The 26,689-nt window shown below is 39.8% G+C and overlaps 1 protein-coding gene across 13 annotated transcripts in view; it reads left to right on the top strand.

Moving 5' to 3' along the window:
- Window positions 1-26,689, top strand: part of LOC113098628 (neurexin-3b-beta) — a 257,272-nt gene that overhangs the window by 129,864 nt on the left and 100,719 nt on the right. For all 13 annotated transcript variants that reach the window (XR_003289112.1, XR_003289113.1, XM_026263652.1 and 10 more), the window contains one exon: window positions 18,737-18,918. Coding sequence is in view for 11 of the 13 variants with exons in the window: in XM_026263652.1 (XP_026119437.1) it covers window positions 18,737-18,918 (182 nt within the window). In the remaining 2 variants the exon portion in view is untranslated. The remainder of the gene's footprint in view (window positions 1-18,736; window positions 18,919-26,689) is intronic.

The raw sequence follows: 26,689 nt of genomic DNA on the forward strand, positions 1-26,689 counted from the left end.
CCCGACCCTCTTGATGGAAGTGAGCGCGATCAGGAGCGCTGTCTTGAGAGACAGGAACTTCAGCTCAACCGAATCCAGCGGCTCAAAGGGACCCCTCTGAAGTCCCGCCAGGACAATAGAGAGGTCCCAGGAGGGAATCAGGGGTGTCCTAGGAGGATGTAACCTTCTGGCACCCCTCAGGAACCTAACGATCAGGTCATGCCTCCCCAGGGACCGGCCGTCCACTGCATCGTGATGTGCTGCAATGGCAGCCACATACACCTTCAGGGTGGAGGGTGACAGCCCACGCTCCAGCCTACCTTGCAGGAAAGAAAGCACGACTCTGACCGGGCACCTCCGGGGGTCTTCTCGGTGAGAAGAACACCAATTCGTGAACAGACTCCACTTCAGAGCATAGGCCTGCCTCGTAGAAGGGGCTCTAGCCTGAGTGATAGTGTCTACCACCGCTGGGGGCAGATCACTTAGGTCTGCCGCGTCCCGTCTAGAAGCCACACGTGGAGGTTCCAGAGATCTGGACGCGGGTGCCAAATGGTGCCAAGCCCCTGAGAGAGAAGGTCTCTCCTCAGGGGGATGCGCCAGGGAGGGGCTGTCACGAGGAGCATGAGTTCCGAAAACCAGGTCCGGGTGGGCCAGTAAGGCGCAACCAACAGGACCTGTTCCTCGTCCTCCCTGACCTTGCACAGTGTCTGTGCGAGCAGGCTCACTGGGGGAAACGCATACTTGCGTAAAGCCCGAGGCCAGCTGTGTGCCAGTGCATCTGTGCCCAGGGGGGCCTGGGACAGGGAATAGTACAGCTGGCAGTGGGAGGACTCGTGGGAAGCAAACAGGTCTACCTGGGCTTCCCCGAATCGACTCCAGATCAGCTGGACCGTCTGGGGATGGAGTCGCCATTCCCCGGGGAAAGTGAGCTGTCGTGAGAGCGGGTCGGCTGCACGATTGAGCACCCCCGGGATGTGGACAGCGCGCAGCGACTTGAGCCACGTCTGACTCCAGAGGAGGAGATGACGGGCGAGTTGAGACATGCGACGTGATCGTAACCCGCCTTGTCGGTTGATGTACGAAACAGCCGCAGTGTTGTCCGTGCGGACCAACACGTGCTTGTCCAGCACTAGCGGACGAAACCGTCGCAAAGCTAGATGCACTGCCAGCAACTCCAGGCAGTTGATGTGCCAAAGCAGTCGAGGTCCTGTCCAGGACCCTGAGGCTGCCTGCCCGTTGCATGTCGCGCCCCAGCCCGAGTTGGAGGCATCTGTTGTGACAACAACGTGCCGGGACACTTGTTCTAAGGGCACGCCGGCCCGTAGAAAGGCAAGGTCATACCAAGGACTGAATAGGCGGCGACACATCAGTGTGATGGTGACACGATGTGTACCGCGGCGCCATGCCCATCTCGGGACTCGGGAGTGTAACCAGTGCTGAAGTGGTCTCATATGAAGCAACCCGAGCGGCGTGACTGCGGCTGCGGATGCCATATGCCCCAGGAGCCTCTGAAAGTGTTTCAGCGGTACTACTGTCCTGCCTCTGAAGGAACTCAGGCAGTTCAGCACTGAGTGGGCACGCTCGCTGGTGAGACGTGCCGTCATACTCACCGAGTCTAACTCCATACCGAGATAAGAGATTCTCTGCACAGGGGAGAGCTTGCTCTTCTCTCGGTTGACCTGAAGCCCCAACTGACTGAGGTGCCGAAGCACGAAGTCCCTGTGATCGCACAACTCTTCTCGGGACCGGGCCATAATGAGCCAGTCGTCGAGATAGTTGAGGATCCTGATGCCCACTTCCCAAAGTGGGGCAAGGGCCTCCTCCGCGACCTTCGTGAAGACACGAGGGGACTGGGAGAGCCCGAAGGGGAGGACCTTGTACTGCCATGCCTGACCCTCGAAAGCAAAGCGCAGGAACGGTCTGTGACGAGGGAGGATAGAGACATGAAAGTACGCGTCTTTCAGGTCGATCGCTGCAAACCAGTTCTGGGGCTGGACGCATTTGATAATGCGTTTCTGCGTCAACATCCTGAACGGGAGCTTGTGAAGGGCCCGATTCAAGACTCGCAGATCCAGGATAGGTCGAAGGCCACCGCTCTTCTTGGGCACGATGAAGTAAGGGCTGTAAAACCCCGTCCTCATCTCGGCTGGAGGGACCGGCTCGATTGCATCCTTTGCCAGGAGGACAGCAATCTCCTCGCGCAAGACAGGGGCGTCCTGGACTGCCACCGAAGTCTCGAGCACGCCATTGAACTTGGGGGGTCGCCGGGCGAATTGAATCGCATAGCCGAGTCGAACCGTCCGGATGAGCCAGCGTGACGGGTTTGGCAGCGCAAGCCACGCTCCCAGATACCGTACAAGTGGCACCAAAGGGACAGTCGACATACCCGCAGTGGTGCAGCGATGGGGTGTCGTGCCGGAAGGCCCAGAAGGCACTGCGTCCTGGGTCATCGCAACCACACTCCTCGTGTTCCCGGAGGAACTGGCCAGAGACGCGTGGAGAGGCGTTGCGTCTCCGAACCGCGACCTCTTGGCCGCTGGCGAAAGGGGGCGTCGTGGGTGAGAGTGAGGAAGCTGTGCGTCGCTCATTGTCAAGCCACGAGCCTTGCAACTCGGAGGAAGGAGAATTTGCTCTTTTATTGAAAATGTGGGTACCACTGGCCGTCCGGCCAGTGGCGGAACAGAACAAAACAGAAACTGAAGATTCTCCGCCCGGCCCTCCTCCGGGGGAAGGAGTGGCGCTGTCTTCGCCATCTCCTGAAGAGCAGTTCTCCGCATCTCCGAGTTGCCCGTGTCAGGGCCGCTTGGTCGACTTCTTGGAGGACTTCGCAGCCGGGAGTGACACGGGGGGCGCCGCTCTCCTGCGCGGGGCTCGACGCGCCGGCCTCGAAGAACTCTCAGCACGGGGCGGAGCTGGCGTAGAGGACGCAGGGGGGCGCCCACGGCGACGAGCAGGCTGAGGCGCTACCCGCGACGGAACGGTGGCAGCCGGAGAGACACGTCGGGGCAGCATGTGCTGGATGGCCTCAGTCTGCTTCTGTACCGCCGAGAACTGCTGGGCAAAGTCCTCGACAGTGTCGCCGAACAGCCCTGCCTGGGAGATGGGGGCGTCGAGAAAGCGCGCTTTGTCCATGTCCCTCATCTCAGCCAGGTTCAGCCAGAGATGCCGCTCCTGGACCACCAGCGTGGACATCGCCTTCCCGAGGGACCGCGCCGTGACCTTCGTTGCCCGTAAGGCGAAGTCAGTCGCCGTGCGCAGCTCCTGCATCAACCCCGGGTCGGTACCACCCTCGTGCATGGCTTTGAGTGCCTTGGCTTGGTGTACCTACAGGATAGCCATGGCATGCAGGGCAGAGGCAGCTTGGCCCGCAGCACTGTAAGCCTTGGCAGCGAGTGCGGCCGTCAGCTTACAGGCCTTGGACGGGAGGCGCGGACGATTACTCCAAGTGGCGGCGTTTTGTGGGCACAAGTGCACCGCAACCGCCCTCTCCACCTGGGGAACCTCTACGTACCCCCTGGCTGCCCCGCCATCGAGGGTGGTGAGGATGGAAGAGGGAGAAGAGCGGCTTCTGGCCGTGAAAGGGGCCGTCCACGACTTCGTCACCTCTTCATGCACCTCCGGGAAGAAAGGCACCGGAGCAGAACGAGGTTGTGAGCCGCGTCCCGCGCCGAGAAACCAATCATCCAGCCGTGAGGGCTCGGGACTGGGCGGTGTAGTCACCTCCAGTCCGATACTCACGGCTGCCCGGGCAAGCATGGCCGACAACTCCAAGTCCGATTCGGCAGCAGCGACAACACCCGAGGGGGGCAGCCCCGCCGAACCTTCATCCTCAGAGGTCGATAACCCATCCCCCGATGCAGCAATCGACATCTGGTCTTTCGGGCGGCGCACCGAAAGACACGCTGGGACCGCTGTGAGACGGCCCAGCAGAATCAATCGGCAGCTGCACGGGACAGTCGCTGCGTGAGGAGTGAGAGGTCCGTGGGGCGTGGCCCGGCGGAGAAGCTCTCACTGTGATCCTCAGATCTCCCAGAGCGCCAGCCGGCGGCCCTCTGCTCGAGCCAGAGAGACCGGGACGGGTGGCGACAGAGGGGTCTGCTGCACTCCCCTTGAGGAGTGAGAGACGCGATCGCAGCGCTGCCATGTTCATACGCCCACAGTAGACGCATGAATCATCCACGAGCGCAGCCTCAGCGTGTTGGACGCCCAGACACTGCAGACAACGCTCGTGACCGTCAACCGAAGACAGGAAACGACCGCATCCAGAAGGACACGGACGAAACGGCATCTTGAAAAAGACGCGAATCGTCCGTGATTTGCTCTTTTAGAACTGTCTCTTTTAGCCGAAGCGCCCAGGGGAATCGCCGTCTCGCAGGGACACCGCTGTAACGCGCCGTCACACCGACCAGGAACAGTTCAGCAAAAACAAAGATGAATGGCTTTGTAGTGATCTTCTTCATCGACTACTCGGCTCCGAAGCAAAAATCTAATGAGTGGATGCACCTGTCGCCCTATTTATACCCGCTGGCACGGGGAGTGGCTCAGGTGTGTTAATCCACTTGCCAATTTCATTGGCGTTTTCTCTTAAAATCAGAGATGATTGGCCTCCCAAGTGAGACCCCCATTTGTCGGTCGTCATAACTCGTAGTGACCGACAGATAGGGAACTGAAGCAGACAGGGTTAAACCACATAGGCTCCAAAATATTCTACTTTCTGGCACAGGAAATAAAAATGATAAATATTAATTTGGCCCGGTTGTGGCCAATTATATTAGGACCCTTATGGCACAACTTTATTTTTTTATTTTTTTATGTGGAAATCGGCCATTTGTGCAGCCCTCTTGGTGTACATTGGGCATAAACATATGTGGTGACTTATATGATAAACAAGGACATTTCAAGAATTAAGAAACAAGTTTTGTTTATCAGCATCAACATATTTTTCATACTTTGTTTCAGTTATGTTCTGCTCTCAAGGCCTATAGAGTTCCCTGGGCATCCCCCATTTCCTCTCATCCTATGTGGGATTGGATCACACCATCCTCTGGTCAGCCATCTGTTTCTTTAATGTATAGTAAACTTTATGATCACATTGCAAAGCATCTTTCTATAAAAAGTATATGGAATCATGAATTAGATTTTGACTTATCGGTCAACAGGGAGAGGGTGTGGTCTAATCTAATTTTAACTTTTAAAAACTTGGCTCATCATCTTATTCACTTTAAAGTCATCCATAGAGCATACATAACTCCTTACAAGAGGTTTAAAATGAAACCGCAATCAACCTATAACTATCATATCTGTAACACTATCATCAGGTACTTTTGTTCATGTTCTGGGAATGTCCAATTGTTGTCAACCTGTGTACTTATATATATATATATATATATATATATATATATATATATATATATATATATATATATATATATATAAGTAAAAAATGTAAAAATTTAAAAATTAACAGCTTTTTAGTTCCGTATCATAATAGAAATAGAAATAAATTGTGCAACGTTGCCAATCAATCAAACAATCTAATCTTTTTGATCCAGAAAACGATTCATTCGTTATCTTTTCCTTTTAGAGTTGCAGGTCCAAGAAAGTGGCTGGTAGGTGTCATGTCAAGATTCTTATCCCATTCAGAGTGTTTTTGTTGGTGGCAGATGGAAATGCAGTATACAATGATTCAACGTTGTTTCAAACAGTGGTATGCTGCATTGTTAATGATGTTTTCTGCATGTTTAATTATTGTCCATCATCTTAAAGATAAGATGCAATGGAAGAAAAATAGTAGCTGATATTGTTTCTGGTTTATTTGTCAACCTGATAATGGAAGCTTAGGTCTTGAAAGGGAAAGAAAGAAAGTGAAGTGGCATATGGCCAAGTATGGTGACCCATACTCCGAATTTGTTGTCCCCACCGAGTCCGTTGGATTGTGAGTGAACTTTAGTTGTGTACTACAGTACAGTAGGCCATCTGGGTATTCCTTATACACAGAAAATTCACATACTGTACTGCACATAGTATACACAACTGTATACTGCTTTTAATAAATAGTAGATAATACGCCTTGGTGACCATAAAGTTTCAGCAGACAAGTTTCATATGTAAACAAGTCTTGTGCGAATTTTAATAAATTGGTTTTCAGATACCTCTTTACCATTAGCATTTCATTGTAGTATATGGTGCATAGTCTCTCTTCTAGATAACGTATTCATATGGCATATACGTAATGAAGTTATTTCTTTATACCAGCCTGCTATAAGGTTTTTGTTTTCTTTTTCTTTTTTTCAAACACACAGTCTGTTCAGTGCTGGAAGGCATCAGAATGCAGAGCAGGCAGTAGTGTCTCCCCCGAGATGACTAAATTATGAATGAGACTTCACTTGCAGCCATCTTTGGATGGGTTATACTTTCTACTGATGCACCAACACACCTCTACTATGAATGTTTTATGGTCCATGGTACGCTAATGAATGTATTTTAGGTGATGAGAGGATGTATCTGATGGACCTGTATGGTAACTTTGGATTTACACTTGCAATTTCTAAATATCCAAATATTCAGATATTAAAATACTTATCTAAACCTTATTAGCTAGTCTTTTAACTATTCTTTATTTTCTAACTTTCTTTAATGATCATTGGCTGAATCTTGCAAAAGCATATTATACCCCATTATCAAAAAGCCAAAAAGAAGAATATATATTTTTAATTAAGAAAATGACTTTAAGATCTAGATTTTAGGTTACTATTTTTAAGAATGTTTAGGTAAAAGTGTTTTTAATAATTACTGTCACGAGTTACCATTTATTTATAAACCGTTTCTAAACAAATGTTTGCCTTTCCCCAGTCCATCTTAAATGGTCCTGTGGTGTGACATATGCATTTTTAAAAGTATCAAATACCATTCAGAAATTAATTTATTAGTCATAATATCTTCATGCATGATATGGTTAATTACAAAAGAAATAACAAAATGTTGTTTAAAATAGCTGCAAATAATGTATACAGTACCATCATACCACAAGATGTCAGTTTATGAAAAGTTTTATGCTTAAGTAATAGTTTTATGAGCAATGAGAATGAAAATAATTTGCATTACAGTATTAGGTACTTTGTGGCTAATGTTCTTTGTTATAAAAATAAGTTTCATTGTCCTTTTGCAAAACTTTGTCTGAGAAAACATCTTTACAGGGGATCTGTATCTGGGGCTCATCTAGTTGTCCTGGCCTCCGCTGTCTTTCAGGGCTGTAGAGGTCCTTTCTAGGTTCTGATCCACCATCTGGGCTGGGTACTTACTGGATCCGGGTGGCTTCAGTGACCATCTGATCTGGATAAAGAGTGGATCTGGTGGCTACAGTGACCTCGGAATAAGAGAGAAACAGACTAATATTAACGTAGATGCAATTCCTCTAACGATGTAGCAAGTATATCGGATGATATGGAAAGTGTTCCTGGTTCCGGTTTACCTAATTAATGCACCCTAAAAATCGATTAACGGATTTGGATAATAGAAGCGTATTAGTGTCTTATGTGTAAGCCACTTTAAAGAGATAATCTACATTTAAACTGCAAGAGTGTGTCTGCCTCCCGAACAATGTTAGGTAGGTAGTTTATTCCAGAGTTTAGGAGATAAATAGGAAAAGGATCTGCTGCATTTGGACTAGCTGGAGTTTGTTTATAAAGCATGCAGAACAACCACCCAATAAAGCATTACAATAATCTAACCTGGATGTTATAAACGCATGGATTTATGTGGCTTTCTAAGGAAAGATTGCTATCAAATGACACACCCAGATTCCTAACCAATGACGAAGAATTGACAGAGCAGCCATCACATCTTAAACTGCTTTCTAGGTTATTATATGCACAGTTTATAGGTCCTATAATTACCATCTCTGTTTTGTTTTTGTTTTTTTTCCAGAATTTAGCAGTAAGATATTACTCGTCATCCCGTTTTTTTTTTATATCGACTGCATTCCGTTAGTTTTACAAATTGATATGTTTCGCCGGGCCATGAAGAAATATAGCGCTGAGCAGTTTGGAATAACGGCGTTTAAAAGAACGGCATTAGGTAACGACAATATTTTTTCAGTAACGGGGTAATCTAACTAATTACTTTTCCCGTTGTTACAACGCCGTTAACGTTACTGAACGTTAAATGTGGTGCGTTACTATGCATTGATTTAATAAACTATGCAATCCGAACGGACCCCTGGCTCACAGCGAGTGAGGAGGTGGGTTAATAATGATAAGCGATTATGATTGGGTAAGGCAGAGTCATGTGTTTCATGGTAGCCAATCAGAGCCAGTGTTTTTACACACATGCCAGCACACGCGCCAGCAGTGCCACACACACACATACACACACACACGCAATAGCTACACAGAGATTCGCAGCAGAGATGGCGAGTCTGGAGCAATCCGATGAAAAGTTGGCATTTTCAAGGTGAAGATATAAGCACTACTTCAAATTAATTGTGGTAAAAGGCAAGAACGTGCATGTAATGTGTACATGCAATGTGTGACACGCATCTACAAAGCTAGTGGCCCAAAACACTTTTCTTACAAAGATAATACTTGAAGTGCAGGATAAAACTCTTGCTGTCTGTTGACGTGCAATAAATATCGAAAGTTATTTATGAACACCTGTCTGTTCTACTCATTTTAACTGACTTGTGAAAACGAAAAAAAAAAAAAATATTTTTTTGATATATAGCAACTTTTTTTTTTTTTTTTTTTTTTTTTTTTTTACAGTAACGCAAATAGTTACTTTCCCTGGTAACGAGTTACTTTTATTATAGAGTAATTCAGTTACTAACGCAGTTACTTTTTGGAACAAGTATTGAGTAACTATAACTAATTACTTTTTTAAAGTAACGTTCCCAACAGTGGCGCTGAGTATCTTCAACATAACAGTGAAAGCTAACACCATGTTTCCTGATGATACCTCCCAAGAGTAACATGTAAAGCGTGAAGAGTTACGGCTCTAGTACTGAGCCTTGAGGTTCACCATACTGCACTTGTGATATATATGATGCCTCTTCCTTCACTGCTACAAATTGATGGTGGTCATATAAGTACAATTTAAACAATTCTAATGCACTTCCATTAATGCAAATAAAGTTTTCTAGTCTATGCAAAAGAATGTTGTGGTCAATAGTGTTGAACGCAGTGCTTAGATCAAATAGCACTACTAGAGAGATACAACCACGATCAGATGATAAGAGCAGGTCATTTGCAACTCTAAGGAGAGCAGTCTCAGTACTATGATACAGTATAAATCCTGACTATAAATCCTAACAGATACCTTTGTTTCTTTTTTTTTTAAAGGAATATATTTGTGGGGATACTACATTTTCTAGTATCTTGGACAGAAATGGGAGATTCGAGATGAGTCTGTAAATAACTAGTTCTTTTTTTTTTCTTTTTTTTTATGAGAGGCTTAATAAATTATAATAAGGTTTTGGGGACATATCCTAATGACAATGGGGAATTAATAATAGTCAGAAGAGGATCTATGACTTCTGGAAGCACCTCTTTTAGGAGCATAGATTGAATAGGGTCTAACATACATGGTTGCTGGTTTAGATGATTTTAAAAGTTTATACAATTCTAGGAGCTGATTTTTTTTCAAGTCAGCGCGTCGTGCTTTCATTTGCTCCAAGTGCGCTCCACCACTGCTCCATCATGAGTACAATTCATTCCAATGGCCTGTAATATAACTGCATATTTAGCAAGAATTCACATGTTAAACATATTTAGCTATAGCTTGATACAGATGGACCTCTCAAATCAGAAGGTTATAATGAAAGCACACAATAGCCTAAGTCACTTTGAAACGTTCTTTTTTTTTTTCTTTTTTTTTTTTTATATATAGGCTACGTTATCAACATAGCATTTAAAAAAATAATAAAATACTTTAGTCACAGAGCAAAGGCGAAGCAGTGTTTCTGGTATCAGTGAGCATGGAGTGGAGCGGGAGTGTGAAATTGTGAACCCGGAGCAGAGCGGAGCTGGAGCAGTGTGATTATTAAAAGCTCTGAGCTCAGATGGAAATTGTTTCCACTCCACTCACATACTCTGGTGTGGTCACACCAAATCCTGATTAAATTTAGTTAAGTTAATATAGGTTAATTATTAAAAATCTATTTAAGTGCCTAAAACTTTGCACAGTACTGTAGCTTTGCAGGTTTATTGAAGCATTTTGGAGCCATTGACAAGGTTTTTCTGGATTTAGTTTGTCTCAGTTAGTTCTGTTTCTTCATGGCATTCCAGATGACTGGATGATGATGAGATCAGATCTCTGTGGAGCACTGGCTGCTGTCAGACTCCTTGTGCAAATAAAAATCTCACTGGATTATTACATTTAATGGCAAAAATAATGTTTGAAAATGTAAACTGATATTTACTACTGACACACTACAGCAAAACATAGAAATGACTTAAAATTTGCTGGTGAAAATACTAGTAACCTTAGACTTTTCCACAGTACTGTGTGTGTATATATATATATATATATATAGTTCTTCTGGAATTTGTGATTGCCTCTGATGTGTCTATAGTGGTTAAACAGTATATACTTTGTTTTGGGTATACAGTATAAAACAGGGAATCTTTGGTCTCATTATTTGTATATTATTTGTTTCAAAGTAGTTTTGGCTGAGCGCAAAATCAGTCTGAAGCAAAGACTTTTATATTGAAAGGTACCAAAACAAGTTTATAAACAAGAACATTCTATTTACTTTCAAAAAACACTTTGTAAGACCCAACCCAAAAATACATTGACCATCACTGTCATGGAAAATTCCCATAACTTTCCATAAAAGTATTTCTTTCCTAAACTTCAATGAAGAAACTCAGCATTCCTTTTTTACTAGTTTTAAATTGATATTTAAGTTATGAACCTGTGGCAAAAATAAATAATTCCCCAAACAAGAGGGTTTTTGATCCCAATGTTGTTTCTTATTTATTTACAGACTTGTGGATTCAATCTGTTTTATAAATGCAATATCCCACTTGTTGCCGTGTGATGTTTTTGCTCTTTTCCAAAACAGCTCCACACAATAATCCGGACCCCTAAGTAAAAAAGAGGCACCAACAGCTCTTCATCCATCTGTGCACCAACAACAAAGAGTTTGTCAGACCTTTGGTAGAGGTGGTGTGAGATAGTGTCTATTTGTGTGTGTGCGTGTGTGTTTGTGTGTGTGAATTGGTGTGAACTTTGGAATATCTGACTTTAAAGAAGACTTTGAACATACCTTCATGCTGCTGCAGATTTGGTGCAGAAAAGTAGGCAGCCTTCATGGAGATCTGACTCAAATGTTCACACACACACACACACACACAGAAAGAGAGAGAGAGAGAGAGAACATTCTCTGTTTGTTGGGCTGATAGCAAATCAAGCTGTTCTTGAAATGCTTTGCGGTTCTATCTACTTTGATTGAACTAGTGGGGGATTAACTGTCAATGGCTCTGTTCCAAAACATATTAAGCTGCCTTGCTGACTGCCGCTGTTCTGTTTCTTAGAATGCCCCTTTTATGACAATTCATTTTTTTATGAAATTTTAAGGTTCCTAATATTGTTTGGGAGTCTCCTACAACAGGTTTACATGCATGGAAGTTCCAAAAAAATGTAAATAAAAAAATTAAAATAAATTTGTTTTCTCATAATAAACATATAATTTAGTCACTCTAAATCTCTCCATTCTGTAAGCACTATTCTGATCTGATTGGTCAGATGGCCCAGTCCTTTGTTATTGGTCTAATTGATGATGGGCTGTTTAATTATTCAAATTTAATGCACTCCCAAAGTGGCATTACAACTCGGATGAGCATTATTTTCTAATAATTCATACAACATCTGAACAATATTTGAGGTGTGGTAACCATAGTATAAGCAGTATAATTTACTCTTTCTGTTGAATTATTAGAAAATGATGCACACCCGAGGTGTATTGCCACCTCAGGTATGCATTATCTTCTAAAAATGTAACTGCCCGTCGTCAGTTATGCCGCTTATTCTACAGTTGCTGCACCTCAAATATTGTTCAGATATTGAATTTCAAGACATTTGTCAGGTTTTTGTCCTTAAAATGATTGATTGCCTTAAAAAAGTTAAGTGAAATAGGAGTATGTTGCACTGACAAATGCTTAGTATTGTATACTTATAAAAGAGTTATTGTAGCTAAACATAAACTGTAAGGAGAACCTGATAATTTACTTTAGATTTACTCCCAGAGTTACTGAATTATTTACTCCCAGAGTGCATTGTGGCATGAATAAATTATGCAGTTGCTTATTATTTTTATTATTATTTTATTTGTTTGTTTTTGTCAATTTTATTTGTCGTCAGCAGTAGCACAACAAAAAAGAGCAAATAAAATGGTTATTGTTACAATTAATTTAAAAAATGTAATTGTTACCATTGTTGTGTTTGGCTTGCTGAATGTTGAATGTGTATGACTGTAAACCACGGGAGCATGGTCAATTGCAAGATAATACCACAAATATTAAAAGATTATACCAACCCAAATAAAAACTTCATAAGGTGTTTATGAAAAACAAAACATTTTTTAAGATTGTTAATCAACATGAAACATACAGTAGCTAATTGTTTAATGAGAAATTAGATCACGCATCCTATTTATTACTTTCCTTCCTTTGAAACCAAAAAAAAGTGATTTATTGTTGCATTAATAGGAGGATCATTATAATAATTTAGATGCTAAGTTGCCAGCCACAGGGAGCACTAATCACGAAATGTTCAAACAAACAGTGTTTTTTTTTTTTTTTTTTAGGAAAATCAACATCAATTTATTTAGTCAGCTTATGTGATGTTCTCTAAAAAAAAAAAAAAGTTGTATTGGCAATTCAACATTCAGGATGACTTTGAGAAACAAATGAATGCAGCTAGAGAAACAGAACTGCAGAATGGAGGAAATGAGTGGAAAGTCTATTAAGAATTGAATTCTTTTTCGTCTTCTTCGTATAATTCACTGCTATGTCTCACTGGTGTATTAATGTCATTGGTTCCTTTGTGGCTACTTCAATATTTTAAGTAAGCAGTAAGTAAATTGTTTTATTTGCCTTGCAATTAGCTGTAACTCAATGAAACCTAGTAAGTATAGCAACCAAGTAAAGATAACTAATTATATCTAAGTAAGGTAAACTATTGAATTTTACAGTGTAGGATTAATTTAAATTAAATTAATGCATTTAGCAGACACTTTTATCCAAAGCGACTTACAGTGCATTCAGGCTTTCAAGTTTTACCTATCATGTGTTCCCGGGGAATCGAACCCCCAACCTTGCGCTTGCTTGCTTGCTAACGCAATGCGTTACCAGTTGAGCTACAGGAACACTAATTGTAATTACTAATGAGTAGTTTCTTACTCATCTCATCCTACACCTCTGTTGCTAATTCCAAAACATAATTTTAGACCTAGTAACAGAGGCTTGAGCCATTGATAGCTGACTAATGCTGTTATTATTACAGAGAGAGATAGAGATTAAGTGTGTGTGTAAATCACCCAAGTCTGTGCGTTTTTATTAGTGCTGTCAATCGATTAAAAAAAATTAACTAATTAATCGCACATTTTTTTTTTTTAAATTAATCGCGATTAATCGCGATTAATCGCAATTAAAAGACTGAAACTTTTTGGATATGTAAAATGTAAATAATTAATGTAAACTCAAGACAAAGAAACTATTTAAATTCAAAATATGATTGTTTATTGGAATTTTCTCATGTAAACAACATACCTGCAATAAACCATCAATATCCTCCAAATTAACTGTTGGCTTGAAAGCCATATTTATTACAGAAATAAAAACACAGGCATGTAAGTACCATTTGAATTTCAAAACAATCAATGCCAATAAAAAACAAAAATGATTTCCATGTTGAATTCCAAGTGGACTGCAAAAAAATTCCAAAGTATAGTCATTGCCAGTGCTTTAAGTGGGCCAGTACGCACAGGTACTCAGTACCGCCACTTCCAAATATAGCTCTTGAGCTTACCGCCACCTCTCCGTGCGCCCAGAACGTGCTTGTAGCGTACGCTCATTTGGACATCTGTTTTAATAGAGGTTTTAATCTTTTACCTGCACTGCCGATTTTCAGAGCGCCCTTCACAATGCAAGCTTCCTAATTCATCCCACCCAGAGCAGAAACTACATTACCCATTCACCCTTAAGTTATACAAGTGAATAGCGCATGTGTCGCTTTTCCCACTGTTAAGTGTCAACAACTCAACGTGGCCGGAGAAGGTGTGTGAAACTCGTTGTGAGTTATACTAAAGCAAAATCTTGAGTATTTATTGTCTGATAAACATTAAAAACTGTCTGCGGAGGTTGAGTCGTCCTGCAGCCCCCGCTGGCTGCTCATTGGCTGCCGCATCTTTTTTCTAAGTTCTAAAAAAATACCGTAGACGGCAAGGCACAAATTTAGATATTCATTTATCTAATTAATCTATAGCCTATGCACAAAGACAATATGATCTTTTTGTCCCCTTGTTGTTTTAAAGCTTGATGAAGAGTGAGAGCGCAAGTTGCTGCAGCTGCGAGGAGGACAGTGATGCACGCGTACAGGAGTGATTGACAGTTCGCGGCACTGTGTACAAAAAATACTCTGCTACACAATTATTTCGTTATTTTCGTTTAAGCTTATTAACGTTAGCGTTACAGAAAGGTCTGATTTACGCACTGTTACAGTCATTGTTTTTTTTTTTTTAACAATGACATTTGAGTTCATGATTTTAATGTTGCTGTTTCTTGTGGCAGACTAAATGAAGAGTAATGTTTCTTAAGGCAGACTGAAGAGTAATCCGGCAGAGTTTTATACTGAAACTTTCCATCTAAAAGTCCTTCCTTGGTCTTATCCATATTTATTTGCACGTTGAACACACATAGGCCACAACTGGAAATAAAAAAAAACTGCAACCGCGTTAATTGCGTTATTTATTTTTTTTACGCGTTAAATATTTCAAATTAATCGAATGCGTTAACGCGCTAATTTTGACAGCACTAGTTTTTATACATTGTTCATCAGCAGCTTCTCTACAAATAGCAAAAACGTAAGTTAATATTTTTCAAGAACAGCACCATTATTGTGATATACATGGCATGTAGCTTTTAAGTTACTAAACTATTTTACTGATAAAAATAATCAGATCAGCTCTAACAACCCGTTTCTGTGTGAGTGTGTGTCAGTACTGTATGTGTGCATTTGTAAGAGAGAGAGCAGGAGAATGAGATTAGAAAATAATTTGCCATTTTTAACTTGTTGTTTACTATATTTATTTGCTTGGTCAGTTTCATTGTGGGTTTTGGTTATTTTGCTGTTGTAGGTTGCTAGTACCTTTGAAATAACTGAAATTATTAGGTGAAGTGATATGGACATGTAATGTGGTCAAGACCTGCCTGGAACTATTTTAGCTGTGAATTTTCCTGAAAACAATTGCACAACTAAGAACATTTGTCAGTCAGTCAGATTCAAACATTCAACAGCCTCGCTGTATAATGAATTTTAATGATATGTCGGGGTGTTTGTGGAATTACTCCCATACTGCCCATATGCAGAATCAAGCTTCTGGTTACCATAGCAGCTAAGATCTCAAGATGAGATTGTTTTAGGGGACTGGCTTGTATTAGTTCTCAAGAGTACTCTCATTCACAACCAATCAAATTGTATATGCAATGAACAGAAAGTATGCAATTACAATTTCTGACATAAAGATGCTGATGCTGGCCTAGAATAAGTCCTTTACAAAGTTTGAATGAACAAAGTTTTGAATGCATCTTCCACCCTCAATACCCATGGCTGAAGTGCCCTTGAGCACTTCTCCCAGGGCACTGGATATAGCTGCCCACTGCTATTCCGGGTGTGTTCACTACTCACTGCTGTGTGTGTGCACTTGATTGGGTAAAATGCAAATCACCCATACTTGGCAAATGTCATTTCTCTCATTTGCTGTTTTTTCTTGTACTCTTGTGTTTTCATGCTTGCACCAATTGTGCATGCTGTGTGTGTGTGTGTGTGTGTGTGCGTGTATGTGTGTGTGTGTGGGGGGGGGGGTGTTTACAGGTATATGCTCTCACTCTGGGTCTTTTAAAATGATTTTAGTCATATTGTACTGTATGACCACAGTTAATTTTTTTGTAAAATCCAGGCAGATTTTGCACACCGGCAGTTTTATAATTTTTGGTCATGACTGACTATGTTGACAGGCCATTTTGTGTTATCTGTCCATGTCATGTTCTGACATCAATTGAAGCCTACATTTTTCAACAGTTTCTCTGTCTGGTGCCAGCTATTGGTAGGTTGGTCGTAGTTTGTGCATTAATCAAGGCCTTGTCTCAAATGGCATTTTCAGCCCTTGTGGTCCACTTCCAAGCCTATACCACATGGACTTTTGGATAATAGTCCACTATATAGTCTGCACCAGTGCAGGCTAGGCATAAGGGGGCTTTTGAATGCATAGCAGTCACTGAGAGCACTCATGAAGGTCACAGGTTGGTATTAAGTGTGCCATTTGTGACTGGGGCTATGTCATCAATTACTATGTTATTACTGTTTTTTTCAGTCACCTTTTTGACAAATCCAAGCGTATCAGTCTTGCTTTACAATAAAATGAATATTTGACAATCTACTAATGTTGTACAATTCAGCTAAATTATAGCAGATCTTATTCAGCTTAAGACTGTAACAACAGTCTTTTTTAAATTAATTATGCAAAAATTTAAAAAGCATACATGCAGTGCCCAGTGAAACCAATATTTAGTCCAATGTGTTTAACTTAATGTTCATAGTCACCTTTATGTGTCTAACAAGTACATTGTTAAATACACACACACATAGTGTACACACTAATTTGTGTAAGTATATTGAATTGAAAATGAATGCCATGCATCACTCTTTATCAGCGCATTTCTGTAATGAGGTTTTTTAATAAACTTTTCACCAGCCGGAATTCCATTAAGGAGACATAAACTTTGATATGTATTGCTCCAGAAGATGCAATTTTCCAATAATTAATTCATACATAAAACACCAGACTTTAAGAATCTTTCAATATTCATTAAAAATAACCCATTTGTGGCAGCATTACAATCTCACTACTTTTAGCCCTTTTTCTTAACACCAGTGGCTAAATGCAAAATACTCCCTCACTCTATCAACACTGCAAGTAACTCTCTGTCTACCTGCCAATTCGCCAGCGTTTAAATGGACGTGTGCAGTCACTTAAAGCCCTGATGGGATTAAATTTGGTAAATGGCTTTTTTTTGTGTGTGTGTAAGGCATTTGCTTAGTCTACCAGTGCAGGGTCCATTAGAAATGTAGTGTTGTAAGGACTGAATGGTGTCTCTTGTTACTAAGCAAATCCACTGAGTGGGATAATTGGCTCCCAGGGGTGCAGTGTTTCATGGCTTCCCACAGCACAGAGAAAGCTTGGTATATAAGTACAACTCCCTGATGACAGCTCAGATCCGTGTCCATCCTCACGAGTACTATAATTGGAGATATAGAAGAATTCTGAGTGAGATCCTGTGGTATAGTTTCCTGAAGGTCAGGGTTTTACTCTGTGCCTCAAGTGTGTAATTTATCTGATAAAACAGATTGTTGAACAAGCATAGACATATTAGTCCGGGACAAGGTAGGTTTACCCAGCACAGGTCTTATGTGCATGCAATGCGATGCATTCTCTTTTATCTCACTCCCATATGTCTCTCTGTCTCCTGGGACTCAACCCCATCCGCTTGGCATGATGTCTCTTCCCCTTAAGGAATATCTACCATCTGGGCCCTCAAGCCCAGATGTGCAAATGAGATGTAACAGTCTTAATAACAAACAAATGTTGGAGAAAACAGCAACAATGGCAATAAGCTGCCAGTGCACCTGCGGTCTTGTTTCTGTACAGTTCCTAGAAATGTTCACAAACATGTTAATTCCTCAATTGCTCCTTTGATCTCATTTGCTTTGCTCCAAAACCTAGCGTGCTGCCTACCGAGGCAACATTTTAAGATATCAAAGGATGTTTCAAAATGTAAGCATTTATATGAAAGTACAGTGTCTCTGAAGGGAACTGGCTGTTTTCAGAAAAGTTTCAGTGGTTATTTTCTTTTCATCCTGCCTCTGGGTATTGCCTAATCGCCTACAGTGGTGTTAATTATAGTGTTCATAAGCACCATCTACTGTCAGATAGTTTTTTTTTTTTTTTTTTAATAATCATATATATATATATATATATATATATATATATATATATATATATATATATATATATATATATATATATATATATATATATATATATACAGGCGTTTAACATGTAGTTTAAATTATACATTGCATTGTCTTGTTTTTTTTTAGTGGTGCAGTAAATGTCTGTAATTTTAACAGATGTAACAAATGTACTGGTGATTTTAATAGATTTATTTACAGATGTTATGTAGAACTTTCCAGATCAATTACTGTTTTCATGTTCATTTGTAGTAAAGCTAATAAAATTATGCAGCAAATAGTTTTTTTTTCTTTTTCTTGTTAATATTATTCTTCAGAAAATATTATCAACATCAGCCAGAAATGCCTGTAAAAGTGCAACAATTATTGTACAGATCTGATATTTTGACACACATCCAATTTTATACACCACTACATTTTTCTAAGTAAAAACTGGTTAAGTTTAAATTAATACCTTCCAGGACATTTTGACAATTCATTATTGTAATACTTTCTCTATTCCTCCCTGCAGCTGGAGCAACATACATCTTTGGAAAGGGCGGAGGACTTATCACATACACATGGCCCAATAACGAGAGGCCCAGCACTAGAACCGATAGAATGGCAGTGGGCTTCAGCACAGCCATCAAGGATGGAATTTTGGTCCGCATTGACAGCGCCCCCAGACTAGGAGACTACATCATGCTCCATATCGTGAGTCCATTCTCCCACAGTATTTAACAGTAATGAAAGCTGGCAGAGTGGCCATTATACAATAAAACTGACTATCACAACTATCACATTACACTGTGAAACATATGTCATAAATATATTGCAGTGCCTCATTATATCATTATTCGATCACTACATATCCTGCTGCAAACATGCAAGACCCAGGATCAAACAGCATAATGTGTCTCTGACAGCACATTGAAATGCTAGATTTAAATTTACATTTATAGACCGCAAAGTCAAGTGGTAATGTAATATTTCTGGAATCCACAGAGGTGTTTCTAGGGGATTCTGCTAACGCAAGAAAATGGTGATAATGTCTGAAAACAAGCCAGACTTCAACAGATTGAAAGTATTTTTCTCCTTAATGTCTCTGTGGAGAGAAAATGTACTCACAGACCATCTGTTCCATGAAACAGCTACCAAGGCATCTCAGTTTTAAGAGGAAGTTAGAGAAAATGTAACTTACTGAGATGCGAGATGTGTTTTGACCCCCTGTGCATGGAAAGCCCTCATGGCGTGTGTTCAAGTAGAAATGCTTCTGTTGAATTAACAAGAGCTACACTGAAAGACATCTGCTAAAGTACTGGTTCTCAACTGTTTTGCACACTGGGCGTCAAGTGACACCCCAACACAGTACTAAAGCATAAATCATATTTAATAAGGGTTATTATGTTATGTATTACTTTTTATATTTATGATTTCCATTTTAAAAATTGCTGAGCCTATGTATTTACTATCATAATTTTTTGGTAATGAATTTTAGTTGCAGTTAAACAAATTAAAAGGGATCTAAAGTAAAATATTGAAGCTACTAACTAGTAATTTATGAACAAACTGTCACAATATACAAAATAAATGTGCAGTTCACACACGCTCACACACTTTTATTACTATTATCACATATTACTATTATTATTATTATTATTATTATTATTAATATTATTATTATTATTTTCTTTTTTTATCAGTTTACAACATAAACAAAACAATACAATCATTTCACATGAAACAGTATCAGAGTATACAAATATAGTACATACATCAACAGGTCCAGTTTGTATTAACAAAAAAAAAAAAAAAAAAAAAAAAAAAGAAAGAAACAAAGTGATAGCACATAAAATCGAAAAATTTGTGTCAAAGGGTTCATGATAGATAAAAAAAAAATGAAATATTCTAGGTTTTTAGAAAGATTTTTTTTTTCTTTTTTTTTTTTTTTTAAGCTGTATGTTAAATACTCCATGTGTAGTGTGTCGTTTATAATACTTTTAAACAGTTCAAATGTAGGTGGTTGTTCTTTTTTCCAATTCAGTAATATACATTTCTTAGATACATAAGAAATCAGACCTATCCTTTTTATAAATACAGAGTCTAATGTTTCATTTAAGTCCACCCCAAAAAGATATGTTTAAAGGAGTTTTGTGATATATTTTCCCTAGGGCCATCACAGAGAACTCATTTAACAAATCCCAAATCTAATTAAAATGTTTAAAGTTTCAAAAAATATGCATAATGGTGCCCCTACTCACACACTTTTAATATTGTGACAGTTTGTCTGTTCAAAAATGATTGCTTCACTGTAAAACCGAACAGTGAAATTAATCAAATGAAATTAGTTCATTGCACTCAAATAATAACAAAAGTTCATTGGACTTAATATAAATAAGTTCTGTTAACTCAAAAATTTGTTGTAGTGAGGTGAACTTAAAATGATTGTGTTTTCTAGTTCCCAGCATGCTTTGCATCAGAAAACAAGGAAAATAAATTTAGAAATTAAGTGTTATTTTGTGTGTTTTTACACAAGATTAACATAGAGGGACATAAGTTAATACATAAATGTTGTGTTATATTAGATTTTACAAAGGTTTATGTTATGTTGGATTTGTAGTGTTACCGTTGTGGTGAAGAGTAGAGCCTGTAGTTAGACTGAGGATGGACAGCAAACGCCTAATTTTGAGTGTATTTCCCACATTATAGGAGTTGAAAAGTAGATAAAATTATGAGTGAATTACTCCCTAATTATAAGTTCAGAAATATAATTATTTAAGATAACTCTGAGATAATTTAAGGCAACTGGAATTAAATTTTTTAAGTTTATGTAAACTTAAAACATTTAAAAACATCACTTAAATGTTTTTGTGTAATCTGTTACAAAATATTTTTTTGAGTTCTGTGAACTTATCAGGGTTTACAGTGTTCACAGAGTCATTTGTGTCCTTGTATAGTGTTTACATATTTTGTAGGGAAATATTTTGTTAAATGTTCATGTCTTAATCACTATATTTTCAATTCAGTTCAAATCTAGGATGTTTCTAGTTGTATGTTCATTAAGTGAAAATGTATATTTAAAAAAAATTATAACCTTCTAATTCTAATTGAGATCTTGATTTATTTGACCTGATAAAAACTCATAAGTAAACATATATTATTTAGGTCCCACTTTATATTAGGTGGTCTTAACTACTATGTACTTACATAAAAAAATAAGTACAATGTACTTATTTTGTTCATATTGTATTGTAAAACACTTTTGCTGCTATTGAGGTGGGATGGGGTAAGGTTAGCGAGAGGGTTGGAGGTATGGGTAAGTTTAAGGGTGGGTTAAGGTGTAAAGTATGGGTCAACAGTGTAATTATAAATGTTATTACAGAAATTAAATACAGATGTAATTACATGTATGTACACAATAAGTACATTGTACTAAATTATTAATTAAAATGTAAGTATATAGTAGTTAAGGCCACTTAATATAAAGTGGGTCCATTATTTAATTTAATAGTGTTAAATCCAACCTAAATGACAAAGAACTGCCTACTAACATCATCAAAGCCCACCCAACAACACACAGCAGGAAACAACACTCAGTATTGCATCAGTTCAGTCAGAAGGGATTCTGATTGGACCAACACTATGAGCCTATGTGCAGAGAATAAAACATACATACATATGCAGTGCAAATTAACTCACTGGCTTTAGATTGAGAAGAAGTGGGACATCAGGGGATTCAGCACAGTGAGATCTGTTTTTTCAGCTAATTCCTCTAACCAAACATCACATTCTTTACTATCTCAGTTAAATGATCACTGGAGCAGTCAGATAAACCTTTCTACTGTTAACTCCCTAAACATCACAGGAAGTCACGATGATGACCCAAAGGTGTTTTTTTTTGTTTTGTTTTGTTTGTTTGTTTGTCTTTTGCACATTAGCCAAGGCCAAGCTGAAACTTTTGGGAGTTGAGACTACATTTGTTTGTCAAGTCAAGTCACCTTGGTTTATATAGTGTTTTAAACAAAAAGTATTGTGTCAAAGCAACTGAACAACATTATTTAGAAAAGCAGTGTCAACAATGCAACATTACAGTTAAAGGCAGTTCTCATCTCAATAATTTGCAATCAAGTCAACGTTATCACTGTAAATGAATTGTCACCAACTAAGCAAGCCAGAGGTGACAGTGGCAAGGAACCAAAACTCCATCGGTGACAGAATGGAGAAAAAATCTTGGGAGAAACCAGGCTCAGTTGGGGGGCAGTTCTCCTCTGACCAGACAAAACCAGCAGTTCAGTTACAGGCTGCAGCAAAGTCAGATTGTGCAGAAGAATCATCTGTTTCCTATGGTCTTGTCCTGGTGGTCGTCTGAGACAAGGTCTTTACAGGGGATCTGTATCTGGGGCTCTAATCCTGGTATCCGCTGTCTTTCAGGGCTGTAGAGGTCCTTTCTAGGTGCTGATGCACCATCTGGTCTGGATAAGTACTGGATCCGGGTGACTGCATTAGCCTCTGATCTGGATACAGACTTGATCTGGTGGTTACGGTGACCTTGGAATAAGAGAGAAACAGACTAATATTAGCGTAGATGCCATTCTTCTAACAATGTAGCAATTACATTGGGTGTTATGGGAAGTGTTACCGGTTGTGGTTTACCTAATTAATGCTGCCTAAAAATCCTTTAACGAATTTGGATATTAGAAGCTTATTAGCGTGTTATGTGTAAGCCAGGATGAGTATTTAGTCTTGATTTAAACTGCAAGTGTGTGTCTGCCTCCCAAACAATGTTAGGTAGATTATTCCAGAGTTTAGGCGCTAAATAGGAAAAGGATTTGCCGCCCGCAGTTGGTTTTGATATTCTAGGAATTATCATAGGTATTATTATTATATTCTAGAGTTTTGAGAACGCAGCGGACATGTTGGACTATAATGTAACAAGAGCTCGTTCAAATACTGAGGTGCTAAACCATTCAGTATAAGTAATAAGCAAGATTTAAAAATCTATAGGATGTTTGATAGGGAGCCAGTGCAGTGTTGACAGAACTGAGCTAATATAGTTATATTTGCTGGTTCTAGTAAGAACTCTACCTGCTGCATTTTGGACTAACTGGAGTTTGTTTATTAAGCATGCAGAACAACCACCCGATAAAGCATTACAATAATCTAACCTGGAGGTCATAAACACATGGATTACCATTTCTACATTTGACATTGTGTCACGCTGGACTGGCATGAGGTGTCTGAAGTGGGTCTCGAAGTCAGGGAAAGCTAGTTCTCTTAGAAGACCCATGTGCAGAAGGGAGGGCAAACTCAGAGGCTCAGGTAACTCAAAGGCAGGCAGTCTTTACTTGATCTCAGTAGTAAAATATAAACAAAATATCAGCTACAGCTTTACAGCACAAAACGGAAGGTAGTCCAATAGGCAACTGGAAAATGAAACTTAACAGTTCTACAACACAGGTAATACGTACTGGGTAGGCTCAAAACTGAACACAGCACAATAAAACTGCCAAACTTAAAAAGGTCAAAGTAGAGAAAGTTATGAATATAAAAATAAGTTATTGATTAAACTTCATGCTGAAATAATACTAAAATAAAATCTTCATGTTCATGCTAAGAATAGTTTGACTGTTTTAAAGTCAGGTAATTTGCTTATTTCACATTCCAGTTTATCGTCATTTTGACAAATGTTTTCATTTGTCACACTTCTGACTTGACTAGATCAGAACATTTAATATGAATATGCAAGGTGAAAGAACCTAAACAATCACCAATCACCAAAGCAATTACAGTAGTAAACAACTAAAGTCCTCAGTCTGGCACATATAAAGACAACTTTATAATTTGAGTTCACAGTAAAACAAAAGCGGTTAATTACTGTGATTTTAGAATCATTCTGCTGTTCATTCAGTCATTTGTAAGAACATTATCCAGAATGCATTGATTTCAAAGTTAATTTCTGACTACAGTAATGTATTGTAAAATAATACTCTTTAATTTTTTACAGTGCAGCAATTAGTAATATGGTAATACGCCATGAGTTTTGTTTGCATTTTGATAGCTGCTACTTGTAAACAGCATGCACACAGTCGATCAAAATCTGTGGGTTGCCCTGAGATTGCAGCGCTAGCGGGAAACAACCACAGTGAAGCGAGAGAGATAGTATCCAAATTTGATATTATCAATCAATCAATCACCTTTATTTATATAGTGCTTTAAACAAAATACATTGCGCCAAAGCACTGAACAACATTCATTTGGAAAACAGTGTCTCAATAATGCAAAATGATAGTTAAAGGCAGTTCATCATTGAATTTAGTTATGTCATCTCTGTTCAGTTGAAATAGTGTCTGTTTTAATTTGCAATCAAGTCAATGATATCGCTGTAGATGAAGTGACCCCAACTAAGCAAGCCAGAGGCGACAGCGGCAAGGAACCGAAACTCCATCGGTGATAGAATGGAGAAAAAAACCTTGGGAGAAACCAGGCTCAGTTGGGGGGCCAGTTCTCCTCTGACCAGACGAAACCAGTAGTTCAATTCCAGGCTGCAGCAAAGTCAGATTGTGCAGAAGAATCATCTGTTTCCTGTGGTCTTGTCCTGGTGCTCCTCTGAGACAAGGTCTTTACAGGGCATCTGTATCTGGGGCTCTAGTTGTCCTGGTCTCCGCTGTCTTTCAGGGATGTAGAGGTCCTTTCTAGGTGCTGATCCACCATCTGGTCTGGATACGTACTGGATCCGGGTGACTGCAGTGACCCTCTGATCTGGACACAGACTGGATCTGGTGGCCACGGTGACCTCGGAACAAGAGAGAAACAGACAAATATTAGCGTAGATGCCATTCTTCTAATGATGTAGAAAGTACGGTGTTATGTGAAGTGTTCCGGTTCCAGTTTACCTAATTAATGCAGCCTAAAAATCCTTTAACGGATTTGGATATTAAAAGCATATTAGTATGTTATGTGTATGCCAGGTTAAAGAGATGGGTCTTTAATCTAGATTTAAACTGCAAGAGTGTGTCTGCCTCCCGAACAATGTTAGGTAGGTTATTCCAGAGTTTAGGCGCCAAATAGGAAAAGGATCTGCCGCCCGCAGTTGATTTTGATATTCTAGGTATTATCAAATTGCCTGAGTTTTGAGAACGTAGCGGACGTAGAGGAGTATAATGTAAAAGGAGCTCATTCAAATACTGAGGTGCTAAACCATTCAGGGCTTTATAAGTAATAAGCAATATTTTAAAATCTATACGATGTTTGATAGGGAGCCAGTGCAGTGTGGACAGGACCGGGCTAATATGGTCATACTTCCTGGTTCTAGTAAGATCTCTTGCTGCTGCATTTTGGACTAGCTGTAGTGTGTTTACCAAGCGTGCAGAACAACCACCCAATAAAGCATTACAATAGTCTAACCTTGAAGTCATAAATGCATGGATTAACATTTCTGCATTTGACATTGAGAGCATAGGCCGTAATTTAGATATATTTTTGAGATGGAAAAATGCAGTTTTACAAATGCTAGAAACGTGGCTTTCTAAGGAAAGATTGCGATCAAGTAGCACACCTAGGTTCCTAACTGATGACGAAGAATTGACAGAGCAACCATCAAGTCTTAGACAGTGTTCTAGGTTATTACAAGTAGAGTTTTTAGGCCCTATGATTAACACCTCTGTTTTTTCTGAATTTAGCAGTAAGAAATTACTCGTCATCCAATTTTTTATATCGACTATGCATTCCATTAGTTTTTCAAATTGGTGTGTTTCACCGGGCTGCGAGGAAATATAGAGCTGCGTATCATCAGCATAACAGTGAAAGCTAACACCATGTTTCCTGATGATATCTCCCAAGGGTAACATATAAAGCGTGAAGAGTAGCGGCCCTAGAACTGAGCCTTGAGGTACTCCATACTGCACTTGTGATCGATATGATACATCTTCATTCACTGCTACGAACTGATGGCGGTCATATAAGTACGATTTAAACCATGCTAATGCACTTCCACTGATGCCAACAAAGTGTTCAAGTCTATGCAAAAGAATGTTGTGGTCAATTGTGTCAAACGCAGCACTAAGATCCAATAAAACTAATAGAGAGATACACCCACGATCAGATGATAAGAGCAGATCATTTGTAACTCTAAGGAGAGCAGTTTCAGTACTATGATATGGTCTAAATCCTGACTGGAAATCCTCACATATACCATTTTTCTCTAAGAAGGAATATAATTGTGAGGATACCACCTTTTCTAGTATCTTGGACAGAAAAGGGAGATTCGAGATTGGTCTATAATTAACTAGTTCTCTGGGGTCAAGTTGTGGCTTTTTTATGAGAGGCTTAATAACAGCCAGTTTGAAGGTTTTGGGGACATATCCTAATGACAATGAGGAATTAATAATAGTCAGAAGAGGACCTATGACTTCTGGAAGCACCTCTTTTAAGAGCTTAGATGGTATAGGGTCTAACATACATGTTGTAAGTTTAGATGATTTAACAA

The sequence above is a fragment of the Carassius auratus genome, unplaced genomic scaffold (assembly GCF_003368295.1).
Source record: "Carassius auratus strain Wakin unplaced genomic scaffold, ASM336829v1 scaf_tig00216591, whole genome shotgun sequence".
NCBI classification, from domain to species: Eukaryota; Metazoa; Chordata; class Actinopteri; order Cypriniformes; family Cyprinidae; genus Carassius; species Carassius auratus.